This window comes from Cyanistes caeruleus, chromosome 5 (genome assembly GCF_971803275.1).
Source record: "Cyanistes caeruleus chromosome 5, bCyaCae1.hap1.1, whole genome shotgun sequence".
Taxonomy (NCBI): Eukaryota; Metazoa; Chordata; class Aves; order Passeriformes; family Paridae; genus Cyanistes; species Cyanistes caeruleus.
Window position 1 is genome coordinate 22,300,829 of NC_141705.1, and position 13,665 is coordinate 22,314,493.

The following is a 13,665-nucleotide window of genomic DNA, read 5'->3' on the forward strand; positions in this document are numbered from 1 at the left end:
TCTTTTCTCAACAGATCTATCAGCTCTCTATATATGAAATAAAAATAATAGCATGTATATTCAGCATATTATTGTACACATTTGCAGAAAAATATTAGCTTTCAATAATAATGTATTTGTATCGTGCTTAGCCAAAACAAATATAGCTTATCAAAACTCTTAGAAATCTAATAGGAATCAATATATTTTGAATTAACAATGTCTATTTTAGAATGATCTCTTTCCTTCTTGCTCCTCTGAGGCCCTCTGAATCCACAAGCATCTAAACATCTCATTTTGGTTTTAGTCTTAAACACAAATGGAGTATGTCTTTCCAAGTCCTGCCATCTCATATTCTCATTAGAAATTATTCTGGAATTATTCTAATACACTGGCTACAAATCTATATGTATTAAGCTGCAAAAATACCCACACTTATTTATCTGGCATATGCTGTTGAAGTCACTGAGCTGAGTACTACAGGGAAATGAATGAAATATTTTGTGCAAGGCACAACAGGATGCCGAAAAGGACTTAAGCTGGCATCACCAGACCTAATTTTGCAGGTGACAGTCACAACTTTGAGTTCTTGGAAGGGTGGTCAGAGAATTTAGCTTAGTGAGCTGGGAAACAACTACATCAGCCAGAAGGAAATGAAGGGAACAATACTGTTTAAAATCCCTCTATCTACTTCCTGTGGAGTCAATTAGCTGCATATACGAAACTGTGATTTGCAACTCAGGATCTCATTTCATGTCTGAGTACATAGATCAGCCTAGAGACTCTGGTTCTGCTTTTCTTTTAAAATATTGTAATTACATAAAGTGGGGTGAAGAGATGTGTTAGCCTGCACAGCCTGGGAAGATTTAAAGAAGTTACACCACTCACTGGCTTGGAGTACTCTAACCAAAAAAACTTCAAGAGACAGATACATTTTGATTTTTGTGGCAGTGTTTTAGAGTAAAAGTCACAGGTACAGCAAGGCAAAGTGCAGTTCTATGGGCCAGGGATTAAAGTAACCAGCTAGTTAAGCGCAATCTGTACTCCGATCTGTGTCCTTAGAGTTATACTTGGAGTCAATGCTAAACCGGTTGAGGTGGCAGGCTGGTGTGCCTGACCAAGGATGACATTGTGTAGTGTCTAATGAAGTTTATTTATAAGAGACTCTATCTACTTACTTTCAGAGGTGAGTCTCAGATACTGTGAACAGTACCTTGGGATTTATGGAGTACATTCTAGTCATGTCCCCTTTGATGTAAGCCTTTTTGTGCTAAACAAAGATGTTATATGATTTGAATTTCATTCAGTGCACCCACCTTGAACTCTGCCAGTGAAAGCATTTCTATTCAACCAGTAATATTTTTAATGTTTATTCATATATAGACTATCACTATTTATAAACTCTGTTACTGTGCTTCATTGAGATATAAACTAAATTATGCTCTATATTCTAGGCCTATTCCTGGTTGCAAGAAGAGATGGGACCAGATTCAGACCCTGTGGTAGTTATAAGATTTTTGGGATCCACTGAAACAAGTACAGATCTGAAAAATATACTTCAAAGCATATGTGAACAACTAGCAGTCAACTATCGTTGCCTTGTACAAAGTTACCCAAAAAAGATTCATGACCTTCGGGACTTGTTCATAAATCTCTTGAATGAGTCTTCATTTCACAGGCCACTGGTGATTATATTTGATGCTTTAGAACAGCTCACAGATAGTGATGATGGTAGGAAGCTCTGGTGGCTTCCCATTCACCTTCCACGTTCAGTACGGATAATTTTGTCAACACTGCCAAACAAGCACGGGATCCTGCAAAAATTGAGGTGCCTTATTCATGAAGAAAGCAACTATATTGAATTGACTGCAAGGGACAGAAAGATGTGTAGTCAAGTACTGAAACATCAGCTGCTGCGAGTTAAAAGGAAAGTAACATCAGGGCAACAAATCTATGTTAATGAGGCATTCTCCAAGTGCACACTGCCTATGTTTGTGAACTTAACCTTCAGAGAGGTCAGGCACTGGAGATCTCATAAGGATGTGGATGAGTCCTCCCTCTGTGTTACTGTCCATGAAAGCATAGAGCAGTTGTTTTGGTCACTGGAAAACAAGTGTGGGTCAAGACTATTGTCAAGGGCACTTGGCTACATCACTATGTCCAAATCTGGCCTAAGTGAAATGGAACTGGAGGATATTTTAGCCCTTGACAACAGTGTTATGTATGAACTGAATGAGAGAGTCAGAGAGAGTAACCCACTGAGAATTCCATATATATACATTGCAAGACTTAAGGAGGGCTTACAGGGGTATTTAATAGAGCGACAGGTGAAAAATGTAACGCTGCTTCTTTGGGCAAATAGGCACTTGCAACTAATTGCCCAGAAATTGTACCTGCACAATGAAGAAGACTTGCGTGAAATGCACACGGTCATGGCAGAGTATTTCCTTGGTGTTTGGTCAGGTGGACGAAGAAAACCTTTTTACAGCAGTGACCAATATCTGAGTGGTTGTCCTGGCCATGACAGTAGAGGCCTGAATGAGGATGAAAAGCACTGCATGGATCAGGCTGCTTTTGACAGGCAGGCACCAGATCAGCCATGGGTCTTCCAGTGTAACCCATTGGAACCTGATATCTTTTTTATTAATCACAGAAAAATGACAGAGCTTATTCATCACTTAACAAGATGTGGAAGAACTGATGATCTTCTGTACGGAGTCATCATGAACTTCAGCTGGCTGTACACCATGATCAGAATAGGGCAGTTTGATAAAGCGCTTTCTGACATAGACCTGGCTTACACTTACTCTCAAGAAAAGGAGCTGAAATTTCTGGCCAGTACCCTCCGCAGTATAAAGTTCAAAGTAGTAAAATACCCAGGTTCACTCTCAGCTGAATTGCAGCAGAGACTTCTCCCAGTAGTAAGTTCATTGCCCAAACTCAGACATCTCCTCCTAGAATGTGACAAGGATGGACCCAAGTACTGCTCTATCGTCCCTTTGCATTCCTCCATGGATGTGACTTACAGCCCTGAGCGCCTGCCGCTGTCATCCAGCTGCATGCATGTCACTGAGATTTTGCCTACATTTAATCCCAGCAAAATTATTGCTGCTTTAGAAAATGGCTCCATTAGCACCTGGGATGTAGAAACCCGCCAGTTACTAAGGCAAATTACAACAGCTCCCTCTGTTATCTTAGGGATGAAGCTTACTAGTGATGAAAAGTACCTTGTAGTAGCTACAACAAACAACACTCTTTTGATATATGATAACATAAATTCCTGTCTTCTGTCTGAGGTGGAAATTAAGGGGTCAAAACACTGTGGAATTGCAGGGGACTCCAGTTTTATAAATGGATTTACATTATCGGTCAACCATGCGCTTGCTTGGCTGGAGGCCAGTAAAGATGTTACTGTAATAGATCTGCTTTACGGTTGGCCTCTCTATCACTTCCACTGCTGGTACGAAGTGACCTGCGTGCAGTGTTCTCCAGATGGAGTTTATGCATTCTGCGGGCAGTACTTGAACACCGCGACCATTTTCCACTTGGGCAGTGGAGAGAAGCTGACCACTGTGACCTCTGAATTTTCAAGTGGATTTGTGAAATTCCTTCTCATTTTGGACACAGCCCAAGAAATGGTGATGGTGGACAGTGAAGGTAGCCTCTCTGTTTGGAATACAGAGGAAATTGCAAAACCCCAGCTTACAGATGACTTTGACTGCAGAAGAGAAGACAGCGAAGTTGTCAGCATAGAACTTTCTGAAGACCAAAGTGCAATTTTAATTTGTAAGGCTCTCAGCATTGAGCTTCTTGACACTCATGTGTGGAAGGTGGCTGAAAAGTTTAGAGCTAAACACAACGAGCGCTTTATATCTGCCGTGTTGTCCAAAAATGGCAACTGTATAATTGCTTCAATGGAAAATACCTCAGCCATTTTTGTTTGGAGAAGAGATACTGGACAGTGTATGGCAAGCTTACAGGAAATCTCAGGAACTATAGTCAGGCTAATTAAATCAAATCATCATAACATGCTGCTATCCTTATCCACCAGTGGTGTCCTTTCTATCTGGGATATAGACATCATAACTGCTATGTCCAATATTGACAAATCTGGCAAACCCATCCAAAGACTGGTGTTGCCAGCCAGAGGTGAATTAATATACACATTGGATGGATCAGATTCTGTCCATAAGTGGAACTTCAGCACTGGATTTATTGAAGCTGTGTTCAAGCATGAAGGTATTGTTGAAAACTGTGTGCTGACCTCTTCTGGAGAGATAATGGTAACTTCAGATGATAAATGCAGCCAGTATGTATGGCACACGGTTAGTGGTGAAAATATCTTTCGCATCAATGGACAAAAAATCTCAGAGCTAATGATTACTCATAATGATCAGTTTGTCGTCTCTCTCTGCGAGCAAAATGCATCCAGAGTTTGGCGACTGGCTACAGGACATAGGGTTTGCAATATTTTAGTTGCCTTACAGAATGCATTTATAACAACTGCAAATACATTTGTAGTTGGAATGGCAAAAAACAAAGTGTTGGCAGTGAGTCTCTGGACAGGCAGCATAACAAAGAAATTTTGCTGTGATGATGGTGCGAGCATTGTGGATATTAAGTTGATACCAGACTGCCCAGATATTGTAGTATTTATAACTTCTACTGAAACTGTGAACATTTGGAGCCTAACAGAGGAAGTCATCTGCAGACGTGTACAATTGCCCACCAACTTCTTAAAAAAATTGGAAGACTTTGAAATATCTCCAAATGGGAAGCTGGGAATTATAACCCGTGGTGATGAGAACATCAACGTGCTTGATTTATACAGCGGCAAGCTTCGTGTGGTTCACGCTCCGGGTGTCATCTGGCGGCAGAGGCTGTCTCGCGATGGCCGCTACCTGGTGTACATTTGTTGTCGCGGAGAAGAAGATGATGATAATGGTGCAGTCTCTAGTTTAATTGTAATGAGGCTAGCAGATGGCAAAAACATCGGTGCCTGTTCCCTTTATAAAACTCCCACTTTTCTTGCACTCTCACAGAGACATTTAAACATTATTATTGGATTTGATGATGGAAGTATAGGCACTTACACTGTAGTGGATCGTGTTGATGCTGCACTGAAAATCAAAATTGCTACTTCAAACAGCCGTCAGATTTTCAACAACACAACACAAGTGATTAGGCCAAAGTGTCACAATTATAGTTTCAAAGTCACTGCAGACTGCATTTGGAGGGAATCAACGGAAGTATTTGCAAGGGATAGCCCCATTACAGTTACAGAGGCTGAGGTGAGTGAAGCAACACCAACCAAAAGACACAGCTACTGCTATGAGAAAGTGTGCTCAGCCATAGATTGCAGAGGACACAGTTTTGCATCTGACAACTGAGTAACCATCTGGACGACCTTATCTGAATAGTACACTGGCTTAGGTATGTCTTCTGAATTCATGTAAAAATCAGTTTCTTGGAAGACAGATAGAAACAGCAGAGGGCAGACCAGCTGTTTTTTCCTGTCTTACATTTCTGTAAACATAAAAGCAAACGTAAAGCAAATGGGCTGCAGGGTTTTTTTTTTTAATTTCAGAATACAAGGTTTAGTCCAGAATTTCACCAGGGCCTTGATTAAAAATTTCTAGCAATACTATCAAAATTGTTATGCTATTACAGAAGTTAGGTGATCATATCTGTGGTTGACAAACTGTTTTAACTAGAAGTAAGGCTCTAAGTGATTGGTGAGAAGTCAGACCACTATTTTATATTCCAAGTCACCTAGATGGGTCTATAGCTAACAGTCAACTTTATACCCACTTGCAAAAATGTGTTTTTCTGCTTGATGGTGCAATGACAAGATGTCACCTGCCAACCTGGAACACTTGATACATTCCATCATCATTTTAAAAATACTTACTTTTATTTTTCTTTTTAATTGGCATTAATCTTTGGGCTGAAAGGAGTAGGTGCCAGTCAGCTGCTAACATGTCAGCATATGAGGCAACAAGTATTTGTTCACCCTAATGAACAGAATGAAAGTTGTTCTTTTTTAAATGCATGCAGGGATTTCAGGTTTCTGTATTGTGATAAAAATTAGAAAAGTCCTGAGTTTTAAAGGAAGTGTAGGGATTGGGGTTTTATTTTTGGTTTGGGGAAACGTTTTGTCTTCATAGTGTATATTAGTACAGGTCGTAATGAAAATTTTTCAAAGAGAAGGGGCGTTACTGATGAACACTTAAAGGCATTAATTTCTTTATGTTAAAAGTTTGCTGTCCATTTTGTTGTAAGACAGTCTAAAGTATCTCTGTGTCTCCAAAGTAATCCTGGTAGTTTTCAGACATGCCATGTATTAGTCCTTATAACTTTTGCCTTAGTATTGTTTCTGTTCTTTCCCATGATAAATACAGATCAAATGACCAAACACTCTAGGACTGTTTGTGTATCTGCTGAAATATTCCACTAAATGTAAAGGCTGTCCAGAGGTCCTTTCCTAGTCCAGTTTGTAATGGGGTTTTCTTACTTTCACATACATACAAGCTTCACTTTCTGCTTTAGAAACTGTTCTGAGCCTTTTGTACAGTTTTACCAGTTTCAAGGCAAAAATTGTGAAATAATGACAAATTCTGTAAAAAAATTTACATTTTCCTAAGTAAGATTATGTACTGGACAACATCTGAAAGGATAAGAAAATTTTGGCCTACTTGTATATCTTAAAGGTGGCACACCCATGGAAATATTTTCAAATTATTTAAACAGAATAATCTTATTTTTAAAATCAGAATTTCATGTCACAAATTTCCAAGAAATGAATGCTAAACTAGAACTTAATGTAGTGTGTGAATGTTCAGTGTACAAGCCAATATAGTATATTAAGTGACCTGAATGATTTTTCCTAACTGGTTTGCAACAATAGATCATATTGAATGTTTTTATGTAAACTTTGTATTGTTGGGAAAACCTACCCAATCAGAGATTTATATTTTCATAAATGTCAAATTTAGTTAAATTTTGTTACAGAGTTGTTAAATTAGAAATCTATTGCAGTCTTCAAACAAATATACAGTCTTGTGTATGCATTGTTTGTACTAATAAACTATGGAAGCAGACTTGTGTGAGTCCCTTAATTTCATGGAAATTTCACTCTGGCAGAGGGACATGCCTTTGCAGCTTCCTTTGGCCTGTACATAAATAATTTTAATGACAGTATTGAGAAGGAGAAATCCCAGTATTTTCCTATTGAAGCTAATTAAATCAAGCATTCAAAATACAATGAGATTTGCCAAAAATAAATAAATAAATAAACAAAACACCATGCTTAGATGATGTTTATGTCTAGATTGCATACTGACAGTATGCAAATCAACAGACATTAAGGCTTTTGTGACCAACCCAGTAAAAAGCAAAAAAAAAAAAGGGACCTGAAACCCCACACCCATTCAGTCCTGTGAAGTTATGGAAAGAGGCTGTGGGCACCACAATTCCCAGGATCCTGTCCCAAACATAGGCAACTTTCACCTTCTTTCAAACATGGTGCATGACTTGTGCATTTTGGCCCTGAACTCCCTCTCCATAACCTGTGTAATATTGGAAAGTTAGTTCTTTCATTATTTTGGAAGAGTAAAATACATCCTCTGCCTGCCAGGAGAGTGGCTGATTTGGGGTAGTAATGGAGTATAATGTAATCACAGAACCAGAGGATAATCTGGGTTGGAAGGGACCCCCAGGGATCATCAAATCCAACTCTTAGCCTTGCACAGGACACCCCCAAGAATCACACTTTGTGCCTAACCTAGCTTGTTCAGCTTGCCAGCTTTCTGAATCAATTTCTCAGGGGTCAGACTCATCACACTGAGCCCACACAGACACATGTTTCTTAATGGCTTCAGGCTGCTAATACTTTCTACTGCTAGAGTGACTGCTCCACAGCCCTTCACAAACCTGTCCCCAAGTATTCAGTGGTGAGACAAAGTATTTTCTCCAATAATGAGCCATCCAAATACCAAGTGCTGTTCTACCCCTATATAGGAATAGTGCAATTTACTTTTTGTTAAGAAGCACTATTTGCATCTCTAGAAAAAAAGCTTTCATTTATCTTTTAGATAAAGTGCATCTGTAAACAAGCTCAGATGGGGTCTGTATTTTCTGACACAGAAGATTCTAGGAATAGGCTGTAGCTGCAAGAAAGCTTTAACAGGGAATTAGCCGGAAATTCTTTGGCAGACAAAGGTAAGCCGGAGGTCGGCTAGAAAAAATATTTTTATCAGTCATTTCCTTTGCAGCACAGCTGGGGAATGCATGGCCCGTGACTTCATTTCAAACAGCCTGTGGCCATTCGACTTTTTTTCACATTATTATCAGATAACATCAAAATGTGAGTTAACATGTAGCCTGGAAAAGTCTGCATTCAGAAGGCATTCAGGTTTCACTGGCTCCCCAGCCCTGATTTCTCCATGATGCACACTCAAGCCCTTTACCTGCGGAAACAGAAGTTTTAGCCATTTTGCAATGAGAATTTAAAGCAAATATTGATTGCTGAAATGTAATCAATGTAATCAATGTGTTCGTATGCAGAAGGGACTGTTTCAACTTAAAATCCTGAGAATTATCTCTTTGACAAAAACTATAAATTTGTCCATATGATACGTCATAAAATGGGTCCTCTGGGGCTCTTCCATAAAGCTGTTAACAGCAATCTGCATTGTTTCATTTTGTTGATAAAAGATTTAAAAATACCTGTTTTAATATAAATATTAAGACTGCAAAAGGACAGACTTCTGAAATCTATTTTTATATCTTCTAGTTTTTTTATTTCGAATCTATTTTTATTTCTTCCTCATACTTTTTAATGCATTTTTTTAAGATAATCATAAAACTGACCAGATAGTCATCCAAGTGTGGACTAGGGCCTCTGGAAAGAGTTCATTAACAAGGATTTGTTACTAAGAATCATTATAAAGTATTTGTGCTGCAAATATAACCTACTTCAGGTTCTTGTAGCCTGTTATGGGCATTACTCAATATCTCTTCCTTGATCACCACATGGCTGCAGGGAGGCCAGTGAGCTACATTTTTTCCTGCAGTTTACCTTTCCAGCCTGGTTACAGAACACCATTCCTTGCATTTTGGAGGTACTCCTGACTTTTGTGGCATGAACTGATTATCTCAGTGTGCATCTAATTCATAATCTCAATTCTCAATTTTAACAGGAAGGTCAAAGGCTGCAGGAATAGTCATCACAATGCTTCTCAAGGCAGGGTGAGGCATTTTATCATGTGTTTCTCCAGAAGGGGCAGTTTGAACCATCACCCTTCTGTGAAAAAGGGTCTTGCACTATCAAGGACAAGCTATACGATGCTGAATTCACTTGAAAACAGAGGCCAATGAGCAGAAGAGTGTGAGGGAATGTTTCCAATCCAGTATAACATGCTCTTAAAATCACATTTCTCCAAGCAACTGTTAAAATCTGCCCCTACCAAGCTCCTCTCCCTGCCATCCCAGACCTGTGCTGCCCCTGCTTACTATCCAACTCAGCAGAGCCCCAGATGTGTTCCCAGCCATGGTACACTCTGCATTTGCAGCACCTGCTCTTTTGGTGGTCGCTCAGTGTTCTCCTCTCCAGCCTCAGCAGGGAATATACAAAAATGGATTTAAGGCATGTTCACATGTTCCCACTGTCAGAGCTTTCACCACATATTACTGTATAAATAAAATCATCTGCCTGCTCTCCTACTACATCTCTGATTACACATGCATTGCAGTGCATGTGAGAAAGCTTCTAGACTAAAATAGATCTAGTTAGCACATTTAAAGTGAAATACACAGAATTGCAAGGTGAGAGATGAAGCAAAAATGCAGACAGGCTGTAGCACAGATGAAAACAGAACATCTCCAAAGCAACTGGATAGTTTGCTGCCATTTGCCTACCTTATCCCATTGCTTGTTAGTAAATTGCCCAGCACTTCCCACTGTAATATCACATTAATAATAGCATATAAAGTCATAAAGTCAGCCTTTTAGGCTGCAATTTTTCAAGGCAGCCTTCTATCACAGAAGAACATTCTCCAGAAAACATCAGCCAAAACAGTCGACTAAGGTACAAGAATGAGATTAGAGGGAAAAGAGGATTTCTGAAGGCTGAATGTCTTAACTACTGTTCCTTCGAAAAAGTGTCACACCCGTGTTTTTGAGCAAGCACTATGGATTAGTGAGACAAGTGATCATTTCCTTCAGGACACATCTGCGAAAACCTGTCAGGCAATCAACCCAGAAAGATCCCAGCAGTTGGCACATACAGAAAACTACAGGATTGCAGGGACTGGGGCAGAACTCCCTTCTACGACAGAAATACTGGGTGCTGGTTCAAGAAATCTCAAGAATGAACCGTCTGTGGAACAAGACAGTTCATACATCAGCCATGGAAGCGGTCTGAAAAAGATGCCAAGCATCAGGAGGAGGGGGAAGGCAGTCTCACTGTGTTTGCTTTGAGCAGCCTCCTGGCCTAAAACGCAGCTTTTCGACTGGGACATTTCTCGGGCTGTTAGCCTACCTCATTAGCCCAGCAGCTGCAAGTACAGTGGCAAAATACCACAGGCAAAAATACAAAGTTGGCCATGGGGTGACCATATGGGTCATATGGGCCATAAGGCACATTCTGTGCACAGGGCTGCTCACAGCTGCAGATCCATACTGCAGGGGTAGCCCTAAACTGCATCTCCTGTCCCCCTCACCTCTTCTCACAACTTGGGCATGTGTCAGCCTGGCAAATCTTTATTTACTGACCAGGGAGCCTTTGGAGAGTTTAGTGAAGGTTTTGTATTAACAAACTTCCCGGCTCTCGAAGTCCATTTTCAGCTAAAACTACTCGTTTGCAAGAGAAAAATATTTAAAATGTGCCAAAGACCTGTTGCAGAGTTTAGCAGCACACTAGCTCATAACCTGCAAATGACGCTTGGTCTTCACGTTATGACATAGTTGTCTGCTTAAAATAAGAATATCCAAAGCAGCTTTTATGAATTTCTTTGGTGGCCCGTGGCGTTCCGTGCTGGCTCCTGCAGCGGGAGGCTGGGGCCAGGTGGCGCATCTGAGTCCCGGCTCCGGGACAGGGGACCTGCCTGCCCTGCCCGCTGCTGGCACGCGTTTGACAGTGTCGGCTTCAGCTCACTGCAGAGGACGCGAGGGGAATACAGCAGGGCAAACCAAGCCCTTGGATTGTAATCCAGCACCCTCCTCCCACAGGGAAGGCGAGGATGCAATCCCTGCAAGGCAAGGAGGCAACTGTAAAGCCGGCGTTGTTTATAGAGTGAGAACAGCACGCCCACTCAATACAGCAGCCAAACTTCACATAAGTAAAAAAAAAAAAAAAAAAAAAAAAATTAAAAAAAATTATTTATTTATACTGCTGAGAAGGCTTTGTTAGCCCTGCTTTGCACCCCCCAGCTGCGACAAAGGCAGTTAGGGTGATGCAATCTTAGTGCCAGTTCTTTCCAGGAGGCTTGTTCTACAGCTTCCCGGTACATGTGTTAAAGATCACACATGACCCAGGTGCTTGCCTAACATAAACCTCTCCTCCTGTACGGGGAAAACTCTCTCAACTGTTTGCGGCAACAGGACATCATTCATATCACTTCTGGAAACACCACACTCAAATCAAAATGACTCCAGGAAAGTCGGCAGCTTTCACAGGTAAATGTGACATGACGCCTGCAAATACACCTTAAAGCTGAATTTCTCTTTAGAGAATGACACAAAACAGTGGGGAATAAATGTCATTGCCAGGCAACATGCAACAGAGAAACTTTCTGCCAAATTCCTCCAGCACTGTTTGTGATATGGGGAGATTTAATTTTAAGAATATGCAAGTGGCAGCATGAATACACTGACAGGTTTGGGCTTTGTTGTTGTGGTTGTGACTGCCCCAGAGGAAAGGAATTATTTGACGCGTGTTCTTCCGCTTCTCCTTTTTTTAACCCTGGCCAGAAAACGGTGAGTTCTATCAGGTTTTTATCCAGCTTGCAGGTAAAGGGTTACAGATTCTAGGAAGTATTAAATGCAAACTTTAAAGGATTTTATTTTCATCTACAGTCACATGATGCCTTAATACCCAATGACACTAACTACAGTGTCTCATTAAGAGGTCATGCAAACTCCCAAGCTAAACAAGGCATTCTTACATATTTAACATTCAAATGCAGAAGCCAAGCTAAGCCATGGAAGATTGTAATCAGGAAAAGCTACGCTTCCTGATCCACACAAAAGCTACAGGTAGGAAAAGTTCTCTTAAACTTGTAACATTGTGCTTTCTAGAGAAACTGTTTACAGGGCATATTTTGTACTCTCTTTTCTACCTTTCAAAACAGTCTAAGAAGATTATCCTGAAAATACTTGATCTCACTTGTTCCACCTGTTGTAGTCAGGATTGTTTTTACACTCAGAAATACAGTTGGCTCAGTGGAAATCCGAAGCAAACAATTTTTAAGCCAAACCTATTTAAAAAGCAACGTTTTAAAATATCTCTTATTAACTTAAATATCTCTTATTAACTTATCTCTTTGTTATTGAAGTGGTTGAGTTGGCATATGTGGGGTGAAGGAGGAGTTAATATGTCTTTGATGTCTGAAATAAGGGGATTTAGAACTCTTCTAACTTCCTTATGTCGTGAATTGCACATTGTTTCAGTCACAGTAATCCAAGTGTGTTTTAACTGATTTGGCTTCCTCAATAAACTTACATGATTTCTAAATTCCCCTCCTAGAATGTGGTACATTTAAAAATAAAATCTTACAAAAGCAAATGAAAGACAGATGGGGAGTACTAGTGTTCCATAAAAGGAGAATAAAATTGCAAAATATAGACTAAGTGGAAAGTCAGATAAAACCAGTTTATTTTAAATTGAGACTTTAAATTGCATTAAAGCATATCAGTTTTTACATGGAGCAATAAAGTTTCACTGACAATTTCTGGTAATATTGCAGGAGTTCATTTTTTTTACTTGCACTGAAGGCTACAGTGGAAGCATTTTTATCACAAAGATCTTTTTCTTATCACAATTTTCATTAAACTGTAATTGTTTTCAGACAGTGCTCTAAATACTCAATTTTTAAATATCTTTATAGAAATTTAGTTAAAGACTGCATTCTAGAAGATTACAGAATCCAAATTTACTAAATATCTCTAGTGCATCACAGGATTGCCACATCCCGAGGATTCCTACTGCTCAAAAGCAGCAAGCAGTGTTTATTGGTTTTTTTCCTACAGTGGTCGGGTGTTGATTGCCAGTAATGTAATTTTTCCTCAGCTCATTCTATAAAAGACATTTCTTTTATTGTTTCCACATAATGCTAGGAGATACTAAAAGAAATGGAGAATAATAATACCTGAAGCAATTTGCTTTAGCTAAGCTCTCAACATTCTTTGGGGAAAAAAAGGGGGTTGTCATTACCATTATTTAAGATAAGTTTGAGTCCAAACAGGTTTACCAGTGGCACTTCAAAAATTGTCATTCACTTTCTGGGTGCCCATCTTGAAACATGGTCTCATGTTGAGGAGGGCTAAGACCTGAGCACAGCCTAGATCAGCCTGAGCCATGAAGTATCTCTTTATCAAACTCATTGTACCAACGTCCTGAGAGAGTGGCTCCCAGCTGTGCCGATGGGAGTGTAGCAATAAACCACTACACTTTAAAAGAACTGCTCC

At 39.9% G+C, this 13,665-nt stretch overlaps 3 protein-coding genes across 6 annotated transcripts in view; 2 read left to right on the forward strand and 1 right to left on the reverse strand.

Annotated features, from left to right (window-relative positions):
- The window catches only part of NWD2 (NACHT and WD repeat domain containing 2), a 51,016-nt gene extending 43,937 nt beyond the window's left edge, over positions 1–7,079 (forward strand). The window contains exon 7 of the mRNA XM_086891010.1: positions 1,434–7,079. Coding sequence (XP_086747136.1) covers positions 1,434–5,369 — 3,936 coding nt within the window. The 3' untranslated portion in view covers positions 5,370–7,079. The remainder of the gene's footprint in view (positions 1–1,433) is intronic.
- Positions 1–13,665, reverse strand: part of RELL1 (RELT like 1) — an 88,802-nt gene that overhangs the window by 4,714 nt on the left and 70,423 nt on the right. The gene's annotated exons all lie outside the window — the stretch shown is intronic.
- The window catches only part of PGCKA1 (PDCD10 and GCKIII kinases associated 1), a 40,855-nt gene continuing 39,303 nt past the window's right edge, over positions 12,114–13,665 (forward strand). Inside the window, exon 1 of one of the 2 annotated variants that reach the window (XM_023925384.2) lies at positions 12,114–12,234. The gene's annotated coding sequence lies outside the window, so the exon portion shown is untranslated. The remainder of the gene's footprint in view (positions 12,235–13,665) is intronic. The other variant, XM_023925385.2, reaches the window with a different exon arrangement.